Here is a 21,736-nt window from a genome sequence, read left to right as displayed (position 1 = left end):
TGTATCCAAACATCGTTGCTTAGTTCTTCCTCGGAGACGTCGAAAATCATCTTCCAATCTTAATGATGAAGCGGGGATAGTTTCAGGAGGTCATACACTACCACTGGAAGTATCTCTCTCACACTTTTTCATAAAATGGTGTGTCATCTACTCGTTCTGCCTGAGTGTTTTGCAGACCTAATCAGATCGAGTAATACACCGTGACAGGGTACGTAATGAACTGGCCAGGCAATATTCAAATATCACTTATTGTTTACAAAAATTATGCAAACATTCAAAAGTACATTGTCACATCGTGACATTCTGTTCTCCCCAGGTAACAAACAAACAAACCTAATGCTATAATAGTTTGATTTGATATCCCTCCAGCCCCGTAATTTCTGAATATTAGTGTCCCGCATGCAGTATTGATGAATGGGCTGCCTAGTCGCTGGTTTACAAAGGAGCTTAACCCCTTCAGACCTGAATTATTTTTACAGGCACTAAAAATCATTTGGTTGTAATTTCCACCTTAAAATAGCACAAATAAATGAAAAAGATGTTTCTTTTAATATTTTAAAAATTTATTCGGAAATATGGCATGTCCATTGTAGTGGACATATGGTCTCAATAGTAACAGTTGAACTGATTATAACTATACAAGTAGATTTGCATTATAAGTTATTTTAATTCAAATTATCTGACCAAAGTTCACAATATCGCATTATTTAATACATAACATAGGTTTATTATGTATTAAAAGTCTTTTTTCCTCATGATTCATCAATCTAAAGACTTTTCCTGCGGAAAGATATGAAGCAGTTGCGCTTCTTCACGAAGCAAAGATGGACATTACATTTGTCACAATACACATGTGTTTTCCCTTTGCATCTGGTGTTCGTACATCGCACTCATCATAATTGGGCATATGATCTGTCAAATCTCTCTGAATCTCAACAGTTGGTCGAACTTCAACCTTCTGCTTTTCCCCAGATGGCGGAGTTTTGATGTCACTGGAGCTGGGTCGACCTCGTCTTTGGAGATTTGTTCGTTTATTCATTTTGACTAGGAGTTCTCCAATCCTCATTCTGAAATGCAGCAAGTGCAGGATCTTCTTGGATTGGATCGCATTCTTTTCACAATCACGTTTGTATTCAAGCCAGCTATTGACACAAGCCATATCAATTGCATGAAAGAACATGCGCAATGTCCATTTCCTTGATTTTATAAAAATTCTGTAAAGTTCAAGAAGATGATCCATCCTGTCGACTCCACCCATGGTATGGTTATACAACTTTATAATTCCTTGTCTCCTCACCATAATGTATTTCCTAGTTTAGTTGTCCCATCTCTGTACCTCATCTTCTTCACCAACTCCACCGAAGTCTGAGGCCAGTACCACAGATCTGTAATCAACCCATTTGCACAGCACAGTGTTTCCATCCCGGCTTGTCAGCTAGTCATTATAGCCTCTCTCTTTCGTGCTTGCTTCTCTGATCACTTTCTAATACCGGTACATCAAAATCTGATATGATACCATTTTCCAACATGTCAAGAATTTTTTCTGCTCCTGATGAAGGTGAAGGATTGTAATATTCTGAAACAATGCAACCATACAGTTATTTTTATTATTAAAGGCAGCTAAGTCATCTTTTGAAGTCGAACAGCATAAAAATTTAGTGATAAAATATATGCACAACAAACTTATCAAAACTCTTGCTAGTCACAAAAAGTTATCAAAACATGTAATTATGCATTGTTCAAACAAGAATGTATCATTCACTCAATGACCGTAAAGTATAAGATAACACAATGATACTCTGACGATAGTAATTTACATAAAATAACACCTGAACAGTCACTGTAAGGTTATGTGCCTGCCACAGTGACAGCAACAATTGAGACGTAATGTCCATTATAGTGGACATCATATTTTGACAACTCACCATATGTTCTCAAGTGGTGAAGCAAGTGGGGAATTACAACCATATGTCTTCTTATATATTCCGAACTTAAATACTGATAAAACAAAATAATATCTAGATCATTTAAGTATTCAGAATAGAAAGATAAACATAGCATACCTTCATTGCCTCTGGAAGGGGCAGCCATCTTGTACAGAATGTTTCTTCCTGCAGTTCCAGCTGCCAACACTGGCTGCAGCACTACATATATGTTGAGTATACATGTGAAGCGTGATGGACAAATAGTCAAAAACACTGCAGAAGCCTTTTCATTTCAATTATAAGAGGGAATATGTTGTGTCCACTGTAATGGACACTGGGTCTGAAGGGGTTAACAACAAACTGATTATTTCGGATGGGAAATAAATAGCAGTCGCCTTACTAAACACGTTCTATAACGGTATGCATTTGTAAACACGCTAAAGATGAAGAAAATAAAGTTTAATATAATTCATCAATTCATACACGTACAGATATTCCACTCCATCAACAATTTGCTTGTATGTGCCTTGAATGATCCATTAACGTTTAATTGCAATTCTGTCTCTGTTCGGTGAAATACATGTATAGAGAACAGGCGGCTATTCGGAAACAACTGCGCAAGTCTTCTGCATTCCGACCAGATTCCCCATAGATTAAAATCATCTCTACGTATTCGGCGTTGTTGAACACAGCAGCCATTGTCGATATTATGAAAGACTCTCTACTGAATACCCGCCTACTACTGAGCGTTTGAAAACAAGGCTCACTCACTCAAGGGGATGCATTTGACGGGTAGTTCTGAAGAACATGCAACAAGCGGCCGTCCAGTTGTTATTTCTTCATATTCTGACTTAACTAACCTGCAAGCAGTAATACCCCTCTGGAAGTCAGTTATTAGATATCCCATTCACCATTAGTGCATGCGGGACACTTATAAGTAGAACTTACGGCGCTGGCAGGTCACATTGTATAATTATCATGATGGAGAAAAAAAACTTACGCAGTTGGACCAACTCGTGTGCCAGAGAACTCGTTTACGTAAGATATGACAAAGTTAGAAATGATCCCTGCTATGGACAAAGCTCCTGCGAAGCCCAGTCCTATTTTGGGCCACTTCCACAGTGGGATCAGCACCAGTGGGGACAACCAGAAGAGCTGCATATCCACTGATAGGTACCAGGCTTGGATTATACACTGCAACAGAATAGCAAATAACTACATTTACACCTATTTTATGATACAGTTCTCTACATTTCGTTATAACTTTCATCGCTGAATCAATTGTACGTACAGTCGGAAACAAAATTCTACATACATTTAAACATTTCTCTTAAGTGCAATCAAAACGGAACATTTGCACTTATGAAATAAAAAGGTAAAACTGCAGATACTTTATCCGTTAACCCTTTTAGTGCCAGGCCCGGTTGCTCACACTATGCCAAGAATGCCAGACAGATTTAGATAATTTTGCAGGTTCTCACTCTCTGGACTATATAGTTCACAAATATAACTATGACATGAAATTTTTTACTAAATGTTAACAAGAAGACATTCTTACCGCTGAACTAAATTAAAGCACAAAAATGCTCCTGGGTACCTTGAAAAAAAGATTTTCCGAACAATTTTAAAACACCAAAAATTAAAAATCAGAAACAAAACAGAAAAAAAAGGAGAAAATTTAACTCAACGATAAATATTGATGACTTCTTTGAAATGTCCTATTTTATATGAATAAACATGTAAAATTTTACACTTTTATCTTCAGTAGTTTAAAAGTTGTGTACAATGGTATCGTAATATACAATTGGCATGTTCAACAATGGGATCGAACCTTGGACATGGGTTGTAGTCAGGGTGACCAGATGGTGACACATTATCATTGTTCACAAGATGAAAGGATCTCAAGATCAATTGGAATCTGTTTCTTGAGAACATATTTCTAAACCGTGGATTATAACGGGAGTTTTTGATCCAATAAGAAAATATGCTCGGCCTTGTAGTTATGGGCCTACCCATTTCCAACAAAACAGCAATGAAAGCCTTCATTTCAGTCAATGTAACCGGGCGCCATGCTGTGCACTGGCATATGGTGACAAGACATGATTTCTCATATCTGCTTGTCTCTGTAGTTATGAGATTCAATAATTGATCCGTGAAAAATAAAATAAAAATACGCTATAGGTTTGCGTCTGACGAAGGGGCGTGTCTCGGGCCAGGAGTGACATAATAATCAGGTTAGGGTTGGTATTTTGCATCATGACCAAATTGAATTTCACGGAAAACAGGAAATTGTTTCTGTTGGATATTATTACAGCCGTCATCATCATCAGTACTGTCACTCAGACGGTCTTTACCATTTTCAATGTTTACACTCGGACAATGAGCACCTGGTTGAGTGTTTACAGAAAACGCGGCGTTATCACTCTCAATAAAACTTTTACTTTCCCCTTCCTCCCTTGGTGGAGGAATGAATTCCTCATCAGAGTCTTCATCATCCTATTCTTCACTAAAATTATTAAGATATACAGCCAGTTCGTCATCGTTAACAAAATAACTTCCCCCGCTAGTCGCCATTTTACTCGCGCGGCATGGAAATCATACGTCGTAGATGAACACGGACTTTATAAATTTAATGCATGATAGCGAAAGAATTTACGCACTATCTAGCGGCGTAGTTAATATCTAATGACAATTCTCTATATACTCGACACATAGGATGTTGCAATCTGACGGCCCAAGTTGTACTAACTCGTATAGAATTGCGCGCTATCCAAACAACGATATATCGTGTTTGGCACTTTACGCGTATATACGAAACAACGGTATATTGTTGTCTGGCTGTCTACGGATTAATAACTAGGTGTAGAACGAGGTGCCATATATCGTTCATTTCTGAAATAAACAAACGTTCTGAAGCAAAACTGAACAACCACTCATAATTTTTAATGTTGGAAGCATTTCTCAGTAGTCAAGGTAGAGGACTCCGTACTATGAAAAACGTAAAATTAATCAATTGCCTCAATTTTGCCGAAAGTCTAAGAGTTAAAGGGCCCAGAAAGGTTTCAAATTGGGTGTATTAGATAGTTCTATTAAACTAAAAGAAATAGATTTCTACAATCACTTCCGTCCTAAATGCATTTCCGAAAAACTGCCTAAAGTTGCTTGTTTCTTCACTCGTTTCTTTTTTGTTCATATCCTAGCTAAATTAATTTATTTACATCATTATTTCTGTAATGTGTTCCTTGGTTCAACACCCTCAGGATTTTTCACTTTATGGAAAATGTTAACACCTAATGTAGTTTTAAGGGCTTAAGTGAAACTCCGTATTGACTCACATTAGCACTCGTGGTGGTGCTTAAGTGAAACAATGGATTGGCTCACATTAGCATGCGTAGTGGTAGAAAAAGGCAAACTTTTAATCTAATCGACCGGATAACGATGACTAAGAAAAGGCTTGTCATTTTTCGGTATCAATAAATAATATATCGTCATACTTTATTATATTTTATTTACTTAAAATTTGTAGCTCATATCGCTAGGATGTTTTCAACATAGAGTTGCTTGCCTGAAGGGTTAGAACTGTTAAATTGTTTTCACTCTCATACTCTATAGGTAAGCTTCGGTGCATTTTGCTGCTACGGCAATCTTCAAATGTAGGGACACCTATTCCACTGAGTTTTTGGTGACATTTGGCTGGTAAAATATCGTTCCATTCAGTTCTTATGGAAAGTTCGAAATCGGCCTTCTTCTTGACTGAATATTTCCTAATCCACCTATGAAGGTCTTCACAAAGGTGTTCAACAGGATTAATGTCGGTGCTCAGAAAGTGAATGAAATGGCTTGGGAAGTGGAGAGAGTACCGTAGTGAAAATAGTTTGTCCCAGGCGGTCCAGTCGGGCGAACGAAATACCCGTCAGTCAATCGCAAAAACGAAGAGAATGGGAATTGGGGAAATGTACTGTGCCGTATACAGTAGCCTAATTGCCCCTGCATCGGTTAAAATATTGCAAAACCATCCGCAATGATTATTGAATGTTTTCGATTTTAGTACTTATGATGGCTTCCGTTTCCAAATTTGGCAGTTCCTGCTTAATCCCGGGTCAGTTGTATTATATTTTATGCCTCCATGAAGGGCTTCGGTAACTTTCCGTACAGGGTAATTTTCCGTTCCAGATAGGTTTTACTGTACAATGGTCATTCACGTACCTGTTTGCTCACTTTAACGTAGTTCTGAACGTAGAGAAGAGTAATCCACCAGTTGTCCGGGCAAGAGTTCCCAATGGCTTTCTGAATCATGTCCCACATCGGGCCAGTACCAGCGTGCCTCAGCAGAGAATTGTGCAGTAGGATCATTACAGCGACAGCGGGAGTAAGCCTAAAATTACAAGATATAATAGTTAATTCCATGTAACATCTGTGTCTACCCCGTAGTCCCGTATACCGGTACCAACTCGGAGAGAGATGAGAACAAATTCAAAGGCAAATTTTACGGCCGGGTGCCTTCGTATCGCCAACCTCATCCAAGGAACGAATGCAGATGAAATGAATGATTGTGAATGAAACAGGGCAAGGGGGCGGGAGGAATTGGCGGTGGCCAATGAATAGAAACTCTGCCGGCATTTATCTGTAATTTAAAATGGGCAATCACATTTAAGCGTTTTACGGAGCAGTGACGGTGGGGTATGAACTCACTGTCTCCCGAATGCAGAGGTTGGCCTTAACAGACGCGGCCACTCTGCTCGGTATGATCAAAGAATGTATTGTGAGCAGGAGATAATATACATATTAAAAGCAGGTATAGGGCAGTAAAATATTGAGCCAGAGATGGTGTTAGTAGATACTGCATGACAGAGTATGAAGAACATAGGTTAAATGAAGTAATCAGACGCCCGGGTATATAGGCAAACCACTAAACGTTTCTATATAGCGGTATTTATACTACAATCTATATATTAAACGAATTTACTGAAACCAAATTTGGCAAATGCGTCCATCCGTACTTTTGGACCGATTTGATTAATTTCTGTTTTATTATTTTCAAAACAGCCTGCCGATGAATGATGAGATATTATTAGATCTCTAAGTTCAGCCAACTTTGAGTAATCATTAAATCAAATCAAGTCATTAAATGAACACTCCAATAATTGCAGGCGAAAGTATACCCTAACCCGCTATACATTCTGAGCTTAGCAGGCTGCTAAGCGACTAACACGTTCAATATTCTGATGTATGATATATGCTGTTATTACATGTAGCCATGTTTGATTATTGCCTATCAAGATATAGGGTACATACTTCCTCTGATGATGCAAGAATACTATTCTCTCGTAGATACTTTTTGTTTTTCTGACCTTCCCAAGCTTCTGAATATACTCAGATAAAATATTCTACGTTTCTGTATATTTATACTACAAGCTATACATGAAAATAATTTACTAAAACCAAATACGTACAGATGGGAAGGTATCAAGCCGACTAGCCTTCTGTATGACCATTAATAAAGCTCAGGGACAAACTCTTGATAAGGTGGGTGTCTTCTTATCCGATCCAGTATTCAGCCATGACCAACTGTATTTCGAATTATCTTGAGCAACATCGTTTGAAAATGTTAAGATCCAGATACGGCCGAATGATCGAAGCACAACGGAAAGAAGTGTTTTAAACTACATTACCAGTATTAAATGTTCGTAAAAGTATTGAAAAGGGCAGGGTGGTCCGATGAAGGAAGGATAAAGCACAGTGCAATGATGAAGGAATACTGGGAAGAACGGAATACGAAACAATAGGGAAAGCTGAATTGAAATTGACATAAAGGATTGACATAAAGGATAAAGCACAGTGCAATGATGAAGGAATACTGGGAAGAACGGAATACGAAACAATAGGGAAAGCTGAATTGAAATTGACAAGTGGTACCTAGAAGGCCTCATTTTGAAATAAAATGCAGAAGAACAAGAAGAAGAAGAGTTTCAAATGGTAAATTTTTATGGATACTGCTTATATCGTAGCCTAGGGAACAGTTCTAAGTAACGACAACATTCTTTGTTTACGTCAAAGGAAAATAATCGTATAGAACTGTAAAAATGATCTAGGAGTATTAGGAATTGGTCTGTTATAATGAAATAGCTCAGTTAATGTGTACGTAAGATAAAAGGCATTGTTTCAGCCAGTGCTTCTCCATAACAATTGCGCGGTATTTACCGCATTCTCTCAGCTACGTGAAGGTCATTTCAGCTAACTTTATGAGGGGAGTACAAAAAGAAAAATTTTCAGTTTTTAGACTTTTATGGAAAATAACTTTTTGGAGCTTCCTGATGTTTCGTTGATTTTGGATGACTACAAGATATCTAAATTTAAAAACAGAATGTTACTGCTCAAGCCATTTATCCCGATTTCATGAGCACTTGTTCCGTTAAGACAAAACATATTGCGAATTATTTGCTCTCGAAGGCTGTAATTTATATTGATTTATAGTACGCGTCTTGCTCTCTAAGCTGGCTGAATTGGTTGGTATGATACCACTTCATATCTTGTGTTTATGTGGTAAGAATCATGGTAGCATCCACTTTTCGTAAGTGGCATTAGAAGTTTAAGTGTGATCTCTGAATAACCAAGTTTTTTCGGATGTTTATCATTTTCGCAGGAGCTACACACGACGTAGCTCTGAATTCTGTACCTCTGTTTAACATCATTATATTTTTGTGGATCTACAATGGTACGTATACTGCATGTAGTTTGATCATACACATTTTAAAAAATAACTCAGAAAATATAACAACTCGATTTAAAAATCCATATTTTGACTTTAAAAAAATTAGAACCAACAACGTTGAAAAATAAATGTACTAGATACAAGTCTATATCGTGTCAAAATTTTGTTCTATTACTTTGAACAGTTCCAGAGATGAATGCTGGAGTTGTAGCTTAATTAAGAAGGGTAATATGGACAATGAATAGATAGGAAAGAAAGAGAATAGAAGATTTGCAAATGTAGTGTTACACAAGAATGCTGGAAGCGATGTGGATATATTGAATTACGAATAAAGAGATACTGAATCAAATTCGTGAGAGGAGATCGATTTGGTAAAATTTGAATGGAAGACGGGATAGAATGTTAAGATACATCTTATGACATCAGGAACTTGTTCAGTTAGTTCTTGAGACAAGTGAACAAGGTAAAAATGGAAAGGGTAGACTAAGATATGAATATGAAAAACAGATTAGAGTATATAATATGTATTAGTTGAGTAGAAATGAAAAGGTTAGCTTAAGATAGGGTGGGATGGAGAGCTGGACCCTGCCATTCGGTGGACGGATCACCATGAAACGACAGTCACTACTGATCTGCATTTAGGGAAGTCACCCTGATGGGTGATTTCCTATCTGTTGTTTTCCTAGCATTTTCTTAAATGATTGCAGATAAATTGGAAATTTATTTAACACCTTCTTTGGCATTATTCCAATCCCTAAATCCCCTTCCTAAAGACGAATATTTGCCCCAATTTGTCATCTTGTATTCCAAATTTACCTACATATTCGGATCTTTCCTACTTTTACAGACACCACTCAAACTTACAAGTTTATCAATGTCATTCCACGCCATATCTCCACTGACAGCTCGGAACATACGCCTTAGTTCAGCAGCTCATCTCCTTTTTCCCAAGTATTTCCAGCCCAAACGTTGCAACATTTTAAACGCTACTCTTTTGTCGGAAATCACTCAAAACATATCGAGCTACGTTTCTTTGGACTTTTCCAGTTCTTGAATCAAGAATTCCTAGTCAGGGTTCCATACACTAGCACCATACTGTAGTTCGGATATTACCAGAGACTTATATGCTCTCTCCTTTACATCCTTACTAAAACCCCAAAATAACCTCATAACCATGTGCAGAGATATCTACCCTTTATTTACAATCATATTCATGGTATTACCCCAATGAAGATCTTTCCCTATATTAACACCTAGGTACTTACAATGATTTATATAAGGAACTTTCGTCCCATATAACATTGTCCGTACTTAATGAACAAGCGTAACCATTAACGAAAGAGTTTTAATGAAGATCTCACCTGATATATCGGTGTAAGTAATACATAGGGATGTTGAAAGAATTGGTCTTTGGCACCGTCTGGAAAAACACGTAGGCAACCAGCAAACCACTCAGGACAAAGAATGTATCTACTGAAAGAGTTGCGTTTGTAATCCACAAATATTTCCATTCAGCATAGATCTGTAAATAAAGAAGAACATTTCTATCACTACTACAAGTACAAGGCCCAAAAGCCTTTATAATATTTAAGAAATGTAGGGAGTATAATTTAAGACTCCGTAGCGGAGTATCGAGGCAGAGGAGCACAGACAAGCTGTGACAGCGAGCGCATTGCCCGCAATAGCGAGATGACGTAGTCGTCTCAAAGAAGCGGCATGATAAGGGCTACAGAAGCCGAACGAAACTGAACTCACCAGCTATATACCTACATGCTCAGAATAAATAAATAAATAAATAAATAAATAAATAAATAAATAAATAAATAAATAAATAAATAAATAAATAAATAAATAAATAAATAAATAAATAAATCTATATATTGAAACAGGAACGCCCGTACTTCAGTTTATCGGAGAGCATGAGGAACGACAAGGCGTATACGGCCCATGCTAAGAGAGTGAGAGAGAGAAGGGTAGTGAAAAAAAATTTTCATGATTAAGTGGATCCTTCAGTTTATTCAATAGATATGCAAAGAATTGTCACCTTTTACAGCTGAATCGTGGAGTTGTCCCTGAAGGCGTGGAGGGGACGTCGTCCTGCGGCGGCTGCGTCGTCTTGCGGTCGGCGTCTGCGTTGTCTTCCGTCGTTGGTGTTTTCTCTGTATTAGTGTTGATGACTCGAACCTGAGGCAGGAACGGGGAAATGTGGAGCTTCCACATCGGACGTCACGGGACACTGGTGTGACACCTCTCTAAGGCGAAGCACGCCGAAATAGTTCCCACAGTCAATGATGTTGAACGCACTTTAGCAGCAAGGATAAAGTTAGAGTCACAGTTCCACGAGGATAAGATGGAAGGAATTATCGTATTTGGAATAATAAACAAACGAAAACAATCTAGGACCTTCCGAGGTGCAGTGATTAAGCACTTCATAAAGAAAATTAAATTCACCGGGTACAGTCTCTGCACTGTACTCCATGAGCACAATATTCACACACTTGTTGAAATAAACGACTGTCCAAGTTCTGTTACGTCGTAATTTTCAGAAGATTATCACTGGCACTTAAGATCATACGTGATTCTGAAGAGGTTATGATGGGAATTGGCATGGTTCCTCGGAAAGAAATCACGATACTGTAATCCACAAGTTAATACTGTCTTTAAGAGGGAATGTTGGCACAGTTTATTACGAACACAGTTCAACGGATAGACACAGTCTTTAAATGAAATGAAGGTCGGCACAGTTTTATTACGAACACAGTTCCGAAAAATGGATAACCACAGTCTTTAAATTAAATGCAGGCTGGCACAGTCTATGCTAGAAACACTATCGCTGTTTTCACACAGTCTTTAAATGAAATCAAGGTTGGCTAGAAACACTATCGCTGTTTTCACACAGTCTTTAAATGAAATCGAGGTTGGCACAGTTTATGCTAGAAACACAGTCTGTAAATGAAGTCAAGGCTGGCACAGTTCATGCTAGAAACACAGTCTGTAAATGAAGTCAAGGCTGGCACAGTTCATGCTAGAAACACAGTCTTTAAATGAAATCGAGGTTGGCACAGTTTATGCTAGAAACACAGTCTTTAAATGAAATCAAGGTTGGCACAGTTTATGCTAGAAACACAGTCTGTAAATGAAGTCAAGGCTGGCACAGTTTATGCTAGAAACACAGTCTGTAAATGAAGTCAAGGCTGGCACAGTTCATGCTAGAAACACAGTCTTTAAATGAAGTCAAGGCTGGCACAGTTCATGCTAGAAACACAGTCTGTAAATGAAGTCAAGGCTGGCACAGTTCATGCTAGAAACACAGTCTGTAAATGAAGTCAAGGCTGGCACAGTTCATGCTAGAAACACAGTCTGTAAATGAAGTCAAGGCTGGCACAGTTCATGCTAGAAACACAGTCTTTAAATGAAATCAAGGCTGGCACAGTTCATGTTAGAAACACAGTGTGTAAATGAAGTCAAGCCCACGGAGAAAGCTTTTAACACTAACGTTTCTGAACTCAATGGGAGTGGGCGGCATCTGCCATGTGTAGGTAACTGCGCTTTATTTTGGTGGAGGATAGTGGTATATGTGTTGTATGTGAGTTGCAGGGATGTTGGGGACAACACAAACACCCAGACCCCGGGCCATTGGAATTAACCAATGAAGGTTAAAATCCCCGACCCGGCCAGGAATCGAACCCGGGACCCTCTGAACGGAAGGCCAGTACGCTGACCATTCAGCCACCGAGTCGGACATCGTAGTGGTGACGAACGTAGTCTGACGGAATGGCCTGCCATACAATTTCCACCTAGTGCATCAGTTGGGACAGATTTCCAATATGACGTTTCATCCGGTCCCAAACGTGTTAAATGTTGGACAGATCTGGGGATCGTGCTGATCAGGGCAGTCGATGTACACGTAGAAGAGCACGTTGGGTGGCATGGGATACATGTGGACATGCTCTGTACTGTTGGAAAAGCACGTCAACTGTTGGTGCATAGAACGGTAGCACGACGGGTTCAATGATTGTTTGAATGTACCGTGCACTGTTCAATGTTCCCTTGACGATCACCAGAGGAGAACGGCCAGTGTAGGATATGGCTCCCCACACCATAATGCCGGGTATTGGCCCCAGATATGGAAGCTTACCTGCACGACGCCACACACCCGCATGGCCATCATTGGCACCGAGGTAGAAGGGACTCTCATCACTGAAGACAATAAGTCTCCATTCGTTCTTCCATAAGCGCCTATAGCAACAGCACCGGAGGCGGGCTGCGCGATGTTGGAGCATGAGTAGAAGACGCAATAACGGCACGCAGGATCGTAACCCTACTACACGCAGACAGCCGAGAATGGTCCTCACTAATACCCCTGGAGCAACAGTGCCCTACTTTGTTGTGAAGTCGCGGTGCGGTCCAATACAGCACCTCGTAAGATGCGAAGGTCTTAGCGTGCATCTATGAGTTGCCGCTGTACGGACCCAGGCCGATGGGCAAGTGAACCTTCTGCTAACCACTGGCGACAATATCGACCAACTGTGGCGACCTCTCATCCCACGTGTTGCGCAATTCTGTGGTACGACCACCAGGCCTATCGCAGGATCACTACACACCCTCTTTCAAACTCCTTCAGTTGTAAAAACGGTTCACGCACACGCTGTCGCGGCATGCTAATAATGCTGCAGACACAGACAGAGCTCCGTATGCCACGGCAACCTGGCTGCCATCGGCTCTAGCGGTGACCAACAATTGCGCAGCTTGTAATATTCAACGGTGATAACGCGGTACCTGGTGCGTCCGCAGCGCTGCGCGTTTGATCATCTCATGCACTGCCCTCTCGTAGTGTCCCACGGAATTTAGCAGGCCTTATTGACTTGCGTCAAGTGTTCTTTTTTCAGCTTACGGGAGTGTACTTACTTACTTACTTACTTACTTACTTACTTACTTACTTACTTACTTACTTACTTACTTACTTACTTACTTACTTACTTACTTACTTACTTACTTACTTACTTACTTACTTACTTTGACCAGAAGTGCGAAGTCTTAAATTATACTCTCTGTATATGACAATAAGAGATAGGGTAATACAGCACTGCCACCACTCTGAATACTGTAGATTTTACAGGTTTATCATACACATCCCCAGGGTGAAAGTCAGCGTCGCTTATCGTCAATTGTTCAAAAAGAACCTTAATATTCCTCCCCCCCCCCCACACACACACACTCCTGTAGTTAGAGACATTTCTGACTGTTGGTTTTCATCCGGCGTTGCCACACATATACTGTAATGAGGCCCTGATTTAAATATGGTACCTTAGAAATATTCCTTTAGCCCACATATGGAAGCATTTTTCGTAAACGGTTGTATGTGTATGTTTAGTCCTCAGCCCGAAGGCTGGTTGGATCCTCAACAGCTCCGCCATCAGCTGTCATAAATGGCCTAGGCATCACTGAAGAGGCGTACTAGGGAAATGAGGAGTGAGGTAGTTTCCCATTGCTTTCCTCACCGAGCTAGAAGTAGCTATTACATATCAGTCTGCCAAGCCCACTGAAATGCATGCACCAACTGACCCTATGAGCAACATTTTCACACCATTCATAGCAGGGACTGGCTGCACAAAGGAATGGCATTACTAGCATCACTCATACCTCAGTCACTTTCATCTTGTCAAAGCCAAGGATAAAGCTGAGACAGATCGATGAAAGTAACAATATTGCTCTAGCCCATACCAGAAGACATAGTGCACTCTAAACACTACATCCTTCCAGCAAAGGCATCGTAAGTTCTAACGAAATAGAAGTACGCCGAGTTGCCTTGAAATTACATGTTTTACAAGAATAATAATGTTTAAGGTTTTACGGTTTTCGGAGACGCCGAGGTGCCGAAATTTAACCCTGCAGAACTTTTACGTGCCAATAAATCTAGCGAAACGAGGCTGACGTATTGGAACATCTCCAAATACCGCCGGACTGAGCCAGGATCGAACCAACCACGTTGGGTTCAGAAGACCACTCAGCTCGGCTTGTCTACAAGAAAAACCATATGCATTTTTTTCGTAAATCTGACGGTTTTCTGGAAATTTCAGCTTTCTTGCGTTTTTGCCTTCACTGTTGAATAGGCTACTCATTTTACTCCTAAGTAGCTAGGGCTAGTGCTGAGCCAAACTAGGCCTGAGTGTGAACAGATCGCTGCGTGGCAACTGCTCTACGGAGTACAACACGACGTCCATATTACCTACGTCGTCTGAAGACGATTCCAAGTCCCGACATCGAACAGATATATACCCATGATGTACCGCTTCAGAACAGAAGGAGAGAAGGGGTAAATCCCGACACGACTGGCCGAGTTGCTCCTTTCGACAAATTCGCAGGGCCTGTACGGCACGCCTCACTGACGAGAAGCGTCTAGTAAAGTCATATTATTTGGAGCCTTTTCACTCACGGGACTCCCGAGGGATACATTGCCAACATTGGCTAGAAGGGATTCAATCAAGAGGCGTTCAGGATTAATTCAACGGATGGTAGCTTCGCAGCACCGGCCACACGACCGAGTGCGTGAACCAAATGTCCCGACCTGCGTTCTTCTTGTACCGAGCAGGATTACTATCGCAACATCCAATCATCAGTAGGGCAAAACTAACTTATCTCACGATGGTTTAATCCCAGCTCACGGTCCCTACTAGTGGCTGAACAATCCAGCGATCGGTGAATTCCGCTTCGCAATGATAGGGAGAGCCGACATCTAAGGATGAAAGAGCGACGTCACTATGAACCGTTGCCTGTCACAAGCCAGTTAACCCTACGGTATCTTCCCTGACACCTCTTGCAGGAAACACTCCAAGTTAAAAGTAGGGGTTAGATGAAGTCTTGTTTGTCATTATTTGTTAAAAACGTCGTTATTCGCTTTTTAACACGCCAGCTGAAGAATGAGCTCGCCATTCTGCGTAAACCGTTTGGAGACTACAGTTGTATTATTGATAGTACTAAGAGTGCTCATGAATATTTGAGAACTAATGAAGGCTGTAGTTTATTTTTTCATCCATTTACATTTATCGTCCCTATTGTAATACCGTATACTGTCCGCCTCTGTGGTGTAGTGGTTAGTTGATTAGCTGCCAAACCCCGGAGTCCAGAATACGTTTCCCGGCCCTGCCACGAAACTTAGAAAGTGGTATGAGGACTGGAACAGGGTTAACTCAGCCTTGGGAGGTCAACTGAGTAGTAGGGGCTTCGATTCTCACCTCAGCCATCACTGAAGTGGTTTTCGTGGTTTCCCACTTCTCTGCCCGGCAAATGTCAGGCTACAGCCACTTCTTCCCTCTTCCTCGTCATTCCCTTCCAATCATCAGATCCACCTCTCCTAAAAGGCCACTGTTCAGCAAAGTAGGTGAGCTGGGTGAGATACAGGTCGTCCTCTCCAGTTGTATCTCCGACCCAAATGCCTCACGCTCCAGGACACTGCCCTTGAGGCGACAGAGGTGAGATCCCTCTCTGAGCCCGAGGGGTAAACCAACCCTGGAGGGTAAACAGATTAAGAAAAGATATTGTGTGTGTTTCGGATTCGTAAATACTAGGTATAGAGTTCACGTTACAATTACCGTAGTCATAGAATTCATACCTCTTAGTAATATATTTTATATCCGTTATAGACCCCCGTATTTGTTTTCTGTCACTTTTTCTAATATTTGATAGTGAGTCGAGCTGAGACCAGCTTTATCACCATGTAATTGTTCCTGGCTCCTTATGTAATTCCTGTGTGACCTCTTCTCACCAAATCTTGTTCTATTCCGACTTCGATGGTGTTACAGCAGTCGAGGTCTGAAGAGGCTCCTCATTTCCCATCTTTCACTGCTATTCCCTTTTCTTTACCGTTGCCCTCATTTGTCGAAGCTTCTTCCTTTGTTTCTTTCTCCTTCATATTGTTTAGTGCCGAGTTGGCATAACCTATATTGAACCATACTGTTCATGGACGAAGAGTATCGATTTTAGTATTGGGATTGGGATTACATGAGACCACCCACGAAGTCATTGTCTTATAGCATATTTCATAAAAGAGTCCAGAAGACGCGTTCTTGTGTGAAGAGAGCTGGAGCGTCATTATGAGAAATCTCCAGAACCTCATTAAAGGGAGTTATGTCCCAAGCCAAGCCTCTTAATGAAGATTGGGGACGCTTCCCGGATCTCGGCAAAACTTATATTAGGAGGGAAGAAAGAATTACATTAATATCTTTGGTTACGGAAGAGTTGCATTGGATTTGAGACAAGAAATGCAACCTGCATAATTTCTGCTTAATTTTGATATGCATTAGGGCTGCAATCATAAATGCACTCATTAAATAGAGTACTTGGCGGGAGTTGCACGGGAGAACTGCGAGTCGCGGGCGCGCGTATCCTGCACGCGATCAAGTGGCGTGGTTACGCTAACTGATTATAAAAGTGAGGCCGCCTGGCATATCAGTCTCATTCTGTGACCGGAAGGCTGCTTGAACGAGTCGTCATACTGCGTGTTGGTACTGAGAACAACGCTTTGTCTTCGAGCTGCACATACTACTAGTACTACTGTATCTGCGAGGAATTACCCCAGCATCAAGTCAGAACGAGTTTTGACATCATCATTGCGAGGAAGCCACAACCGGAGCTGAAGCCAACACGACAACGGGCATCGATCCAGGAACGTTGGGAGCACCTGATCAGCGCGACGTCGAAGGGGACATCTTCCAACCATCTAGGGAGCTGTACGAAGGAGTCACGCAAGAAAGAATGTCTCCAAGTGGTCAACAGTATCTGCTGCAAGCGTCGCAGTCTGTCATGATGTGGTAAATTCAGTGGTCCACAGGGAGGGCCGCTCCGTCATGTCATCAATAACATAAGGTCAGAGCTTTCCAATTCTGTTTCAAGCATGTCATTTAAATTTAGATAGGAATAGGGGGGCCGTCAGTCAACAGGTTAGTTATGGTAGGAAAATTCTTAGTAATGAAGAGCTAGGCCTCAAGCTCGAACCCCGTACATTAGGGTAGAGGATTGTTTGTAGATTCGTTGTTGGTGTGTTTATATTTCCTTTGAAAGTATTATGTTAGCGTACGTGTTATCTTTATGGGTCAGGTCGATCTCCCTTGGTCATGGTAGGTTAGTCTAACTCGCAGGCACTTTTTATTGTATCGCATTTAGGCATTTGTTTCTGCAGACGTAGATATGTATAGTTGTGACCAGGATATAACCCGTAATCCACCTAGCTTCACTGACAGGGCAAGCGAGTCCGAATATTTGAGAGATACGAGCATTATGCAGACAGCTGACTGTATGTATTGATATGAGAAAGCCCAGCACAGTTAGAGAGTGTATTTGATGTATTGGAGATGCTTTAGTATGGCTATGTGACTATCATTTCGTGATTTGTGTTTTTGTATTATCAAGGTTGAGCCCATGGGAGGCGGAAGTAAGATGTATTATAGTGCGGGTGATATTGAGATGAGGGCGGATAGCCCAGGTGTATTTAAAGGAGTGCTTATGCAGCCAGATTACGTACGGTGTTTTTGAAAGGCGAGATTTCTTAGCCTGCAGCTCAGCTGAGCTCGTAAATTATGTGGACTGTCGCTGGTGAAGTGGTCGGAGGGTGAGGGTGTTGTGCCTGACGTCACAGTCTTGAAACTTGGTGATATTGCCGTCTGCAGCTTGTCGAGTGTGGTAAGGGGAAGAGACGACCTTGATGTTTTGAAAGCCGGGAGAGATTTTTTAATGTTCTATTTGCTCTACATTAATTTTACACTGACCCGTTTGATATTGACACCCTTGGATATGTTGGTTGTGTTCTTTTATATTATTTGTTTATGAATATTATTCGCCTTACTCTTCATGGGACTAGGGTTCGTGACCGAGTCAGGACACTGTATATTATGTGGTGATATTTGTTTGCACCGGGGTTCGATGGTACGAGGCATAGTCAATTTTATGGGAATTACTGTTAGATGTGTATTTCAGCAGATATTCGTTTTTCTAGAATTCGTTACTTACACTATTGTAACATGCTTGTTACAGCACAGCTGTTTTCGTGAAGGCAGTGAACTGGTTGTCATCGGCTCAACATTATCTTGACCCAAGCATTTTGAAAAGCTCTTACATTTGTAAATAATTTAAATTTTATGTAATAAATCCCTGTTTGTTAAACTTTGAATGCAGCGATGTTTCTGTTAGATTTTTTATATCTTAATTTAGCCGATTCTTACCTGATTAGTCACATATCCTAGTGTTATCTTTATGTTGCCCATTGATCCCCATGTTATCCCTGAGAAGAGCGCTTGTATCCGGCTGAGGATGGATGTGTGTTCAGGTAAGACTATGTGCACCAGCTCACGTTTGTGAGAGTTCTTTCACTACTGTACCTTGGGTTCGAGACCGGCTTTCGCCTGGCCGGAACCTCTGAGTCCAGTAGGGCACACAGTATTTATGGCGCCCAATTCTCGTGGAGCTCGATAACTTTGTAAAAAGGGGCCCATTATGCCATTATACCATAGCGCCATAGTATTTATGGCGCCAAGCAACTGTGGGGCTCGACATTTCCGTAAATGAGGGCTAACCATAGCGTCATAGTATTTACGCCGTGCAACTTTGGGCCTGATATTTCAGTAAAAGGGACCATAGCGCCATTGTAAGCATTGTGAACTTGGTGTGGCTAACTGAGGACCCGATATTGCAGTAATGAGGGTCATACAGCTTATTGTATTATGCAGTCAGGTGACGCTTGATATTTGTGTAAACGAGCTCACACAGCCAAGTTGTATTTTGCTGATGTTCTCTGTAAATAGGGCTATAGGTCATAACTTGTGTCTATAAAAGCAGGACCTAATATTTCAGTAAATAAATGTCATGCAAGGCTTGATTTCAGGCATATATTATGGCAGCTGCATTCAATTATGTGTAGTACAGGTATACCAAGTTGGGTCTTTGATCTGTACTGTTAGCTTTGTGATGTTTTTTTTTTGAGACGTGTGATGTTGTATGACTGCCAGTTCAAAGAGGTATTTCGTGATTTTTATGTCCCTTGGGCTTGCCATTAGTTTAGGAATATTGTAGGTGATGTTGATTAGCGAGGATGTGCTGATTTTGTGGTTACCGTGGAGTGTTGGATAATATTCGTGTGGGGATTTGACCTACAGGGTGTTGTGTTTCACAGGTGTATGATCATATAGCTTTGATTTTTTGCATGTTGAAATTTTTGTTGATTTTATGACATTTGTTGGAGAATTTTGTGTTTGTGTTGTATATATTTTGTATCATAGTGTTGTGCTGACGGTTACCCTATGTTTGAATGACATGATGTTATAGTGAGGTAGCCCACTTAGGCTTTGGAAGTTCGAAAGTTTAGCAGTTAGGAACATTTTGATAAATTAGAAGTGAGAGAAATTGATAGTTCTTGAAATTTAATCGGTGACAGACGGAGCGGTTTTTCCGCCGGACCTTATAACGAGTGTGTGCGGAATGTCGGTAGACAAGGAATGAGGTGCTGAGGCACCTGAGCGATCAGATAAAGGTTCAGTTAATGGCGCTTAAAGAGGAACTTAGGGAGGATATAGTTGAACGTTTGAACGAACAAGTGACTAGAAATAGTGAGCTATTGGTTCAGAACGGTGAGCGTTTGAACGACCAAGTCAGTGCACAATTTAAAGAACAGGAAATTAGGAACTCGGATCAGATAAAAGAACTTAAAGTACACTTAACCGAGCAACTCACGGAAAAATTAGCGGAGTCCGAAGAAAAGGTTACACAAACAATGACCGAGCAACTCACGGAAAAATTCACGGAGTCCGAAGAAAAGGTTACACAAACAATGACCGAACAATTAGTACTCACAGAGACACGGGTAGCGAACCAAATAACTGAGCTAAAGGAGCACACTAGCATTCGTTTGGAGCAATTGGCCTCTGAAAATGAAGCGACTGGGGAAACCATAGCAGAATTAGATACGAAAATAGAGAACGTACGTCTGTGCTGTGTCACCACGACCGAGAAGTTGAGTCAGCAGGTTGAAGAATCGCACAGAACGGTAGAGAAACAAATTCGTGAGGTAAAGGACAGTATCGAGGGAAAAGAACAGCGTATGGAAGAAAAAGACAAGGAGACTCAGTCTGAACTAGGAACATTTAGAGAAAACCTGGTAGCGGTAGTAGTCCGTATGGGCCATACCCAAGAAGAGCTAGTAAGAATCGAAGAGAAACTAGAGGCTAGGACTCAAGAAGTAGTTGACAAATATGAGAAGACGACCGAAAAGAATAAGGCTAAGATTGCTGGACTAGAACTGAGTTTACAACAGACTAGGAAGGAAGTCAGCGCTGAGGTCCAGGGTTTGAAGAAGTGCCGAGAGCAGGAACAACGGACAACTGAGAAGCGAATACAGGGGTTAGAGCATGAAATAGAGAATATGCGTGACAAGTTGGACCAATTGAAAATCGAGGAGGAAAACGAAGTAAAGAAGCGGAAGCTGAGTAGGACTCACAGCCCGATAGAACGCCAGTATGGAAGTGACAGCCTGAATGAAAGTCAGGATGAGGGACATGAACTGCTAGGAGAATCATTTAGGGCTAAGCCAAAAATAGGAAACTCTACCCTATTCAGTCAGGACAGTGTTCTCCCGGGTTATCATTGGATTAGGGAACCCGAGGAGAAACCGAAGAAATTCGAGAGAAATGGGGAGGTCACGCCCCGTTCATTCCTTAAAGAGTTAGAGACATACATGGACGAATGCCAGATACCACCAGAGCGCAGGCTACGCACAGCAGAAAAGTATCTTGGAGGGATTGCTGGAGCCTGGTTCAAGGCATTCGGGCAAGCATTTAAAAATTATGATGAGTTTAAACGCGCATTCCTGAATAAATTCTGGAATCAGGGGCATCAGCTGGCGCTTAGAATGGAGCTCTACGCTCGTAGGTATGCAAATAGTACTCCCACAAGACTAAGCGAGTTCTTTATTTCCCAATATTTACGTTTGCAAGAGCAAGATCATCAGCCCAAAGAAATGGAAATCGTCACGACCATTATTAGGCAGTTGCCTCTAGAGGTGCAAAGAGCTCTAATCGCTGCAAATGTTACGACGGCGGTGGCCGCGGAAGAA

General features: G+C 41.1%; 1 protein-coding gene across 1 annotated transcript in view; it reads right to left on the bottom strand.

Annotated features, from left to right (window-relative positions):
- The window catches only part of LOC136865954 (nose resistant to fluoxetine protein 6), a 127,422-nt gene that overhangs the window by 52,394 nt on the left and 53,292 nt on the right, over nt 1–21,736 (bottom strand). Inside the window, exons 6-8 of the mRNA XM_067142518.2 lie at nt 9,999–10,159; nt 6,132–6,300; nt 2,926–3,119 (exon numbers count right to left, since the gene is read on the bottom strand). Of these exons, the coding sequence (XP_066998619.2) occupies nt 2,926–3,119; nt 6,132–6,300; nt 9,999–10,159 (524 nt within the window). The remainder of the gene's footprint in view (nt 1–2,925; nt 3,120–6,131; nt 6,301–9,998; nt 10,160–21,736) is intronic.

The sequence above is a fragment of the Anabrus simplex genome, chromosome 3 (genome assembly GCF_040414725.1).
Source record: "Anabrus simplex isolate iqAnaSimp1 chromosome 3, ASM4041472v1, whole genome shotgun sequence".
NCBI classification, from domain to species: Eukaryota; Metazoa; Arthropoda; class Insecta; order Orthoptera; family Tettigoniidae; genus Anabrus; species Anabrus simplex.
The sequence above is the reverse complement of the archived record's forward strand: the minus strand, read 5'-3'. Positions and strand labels throughout refer to the sequence as shown.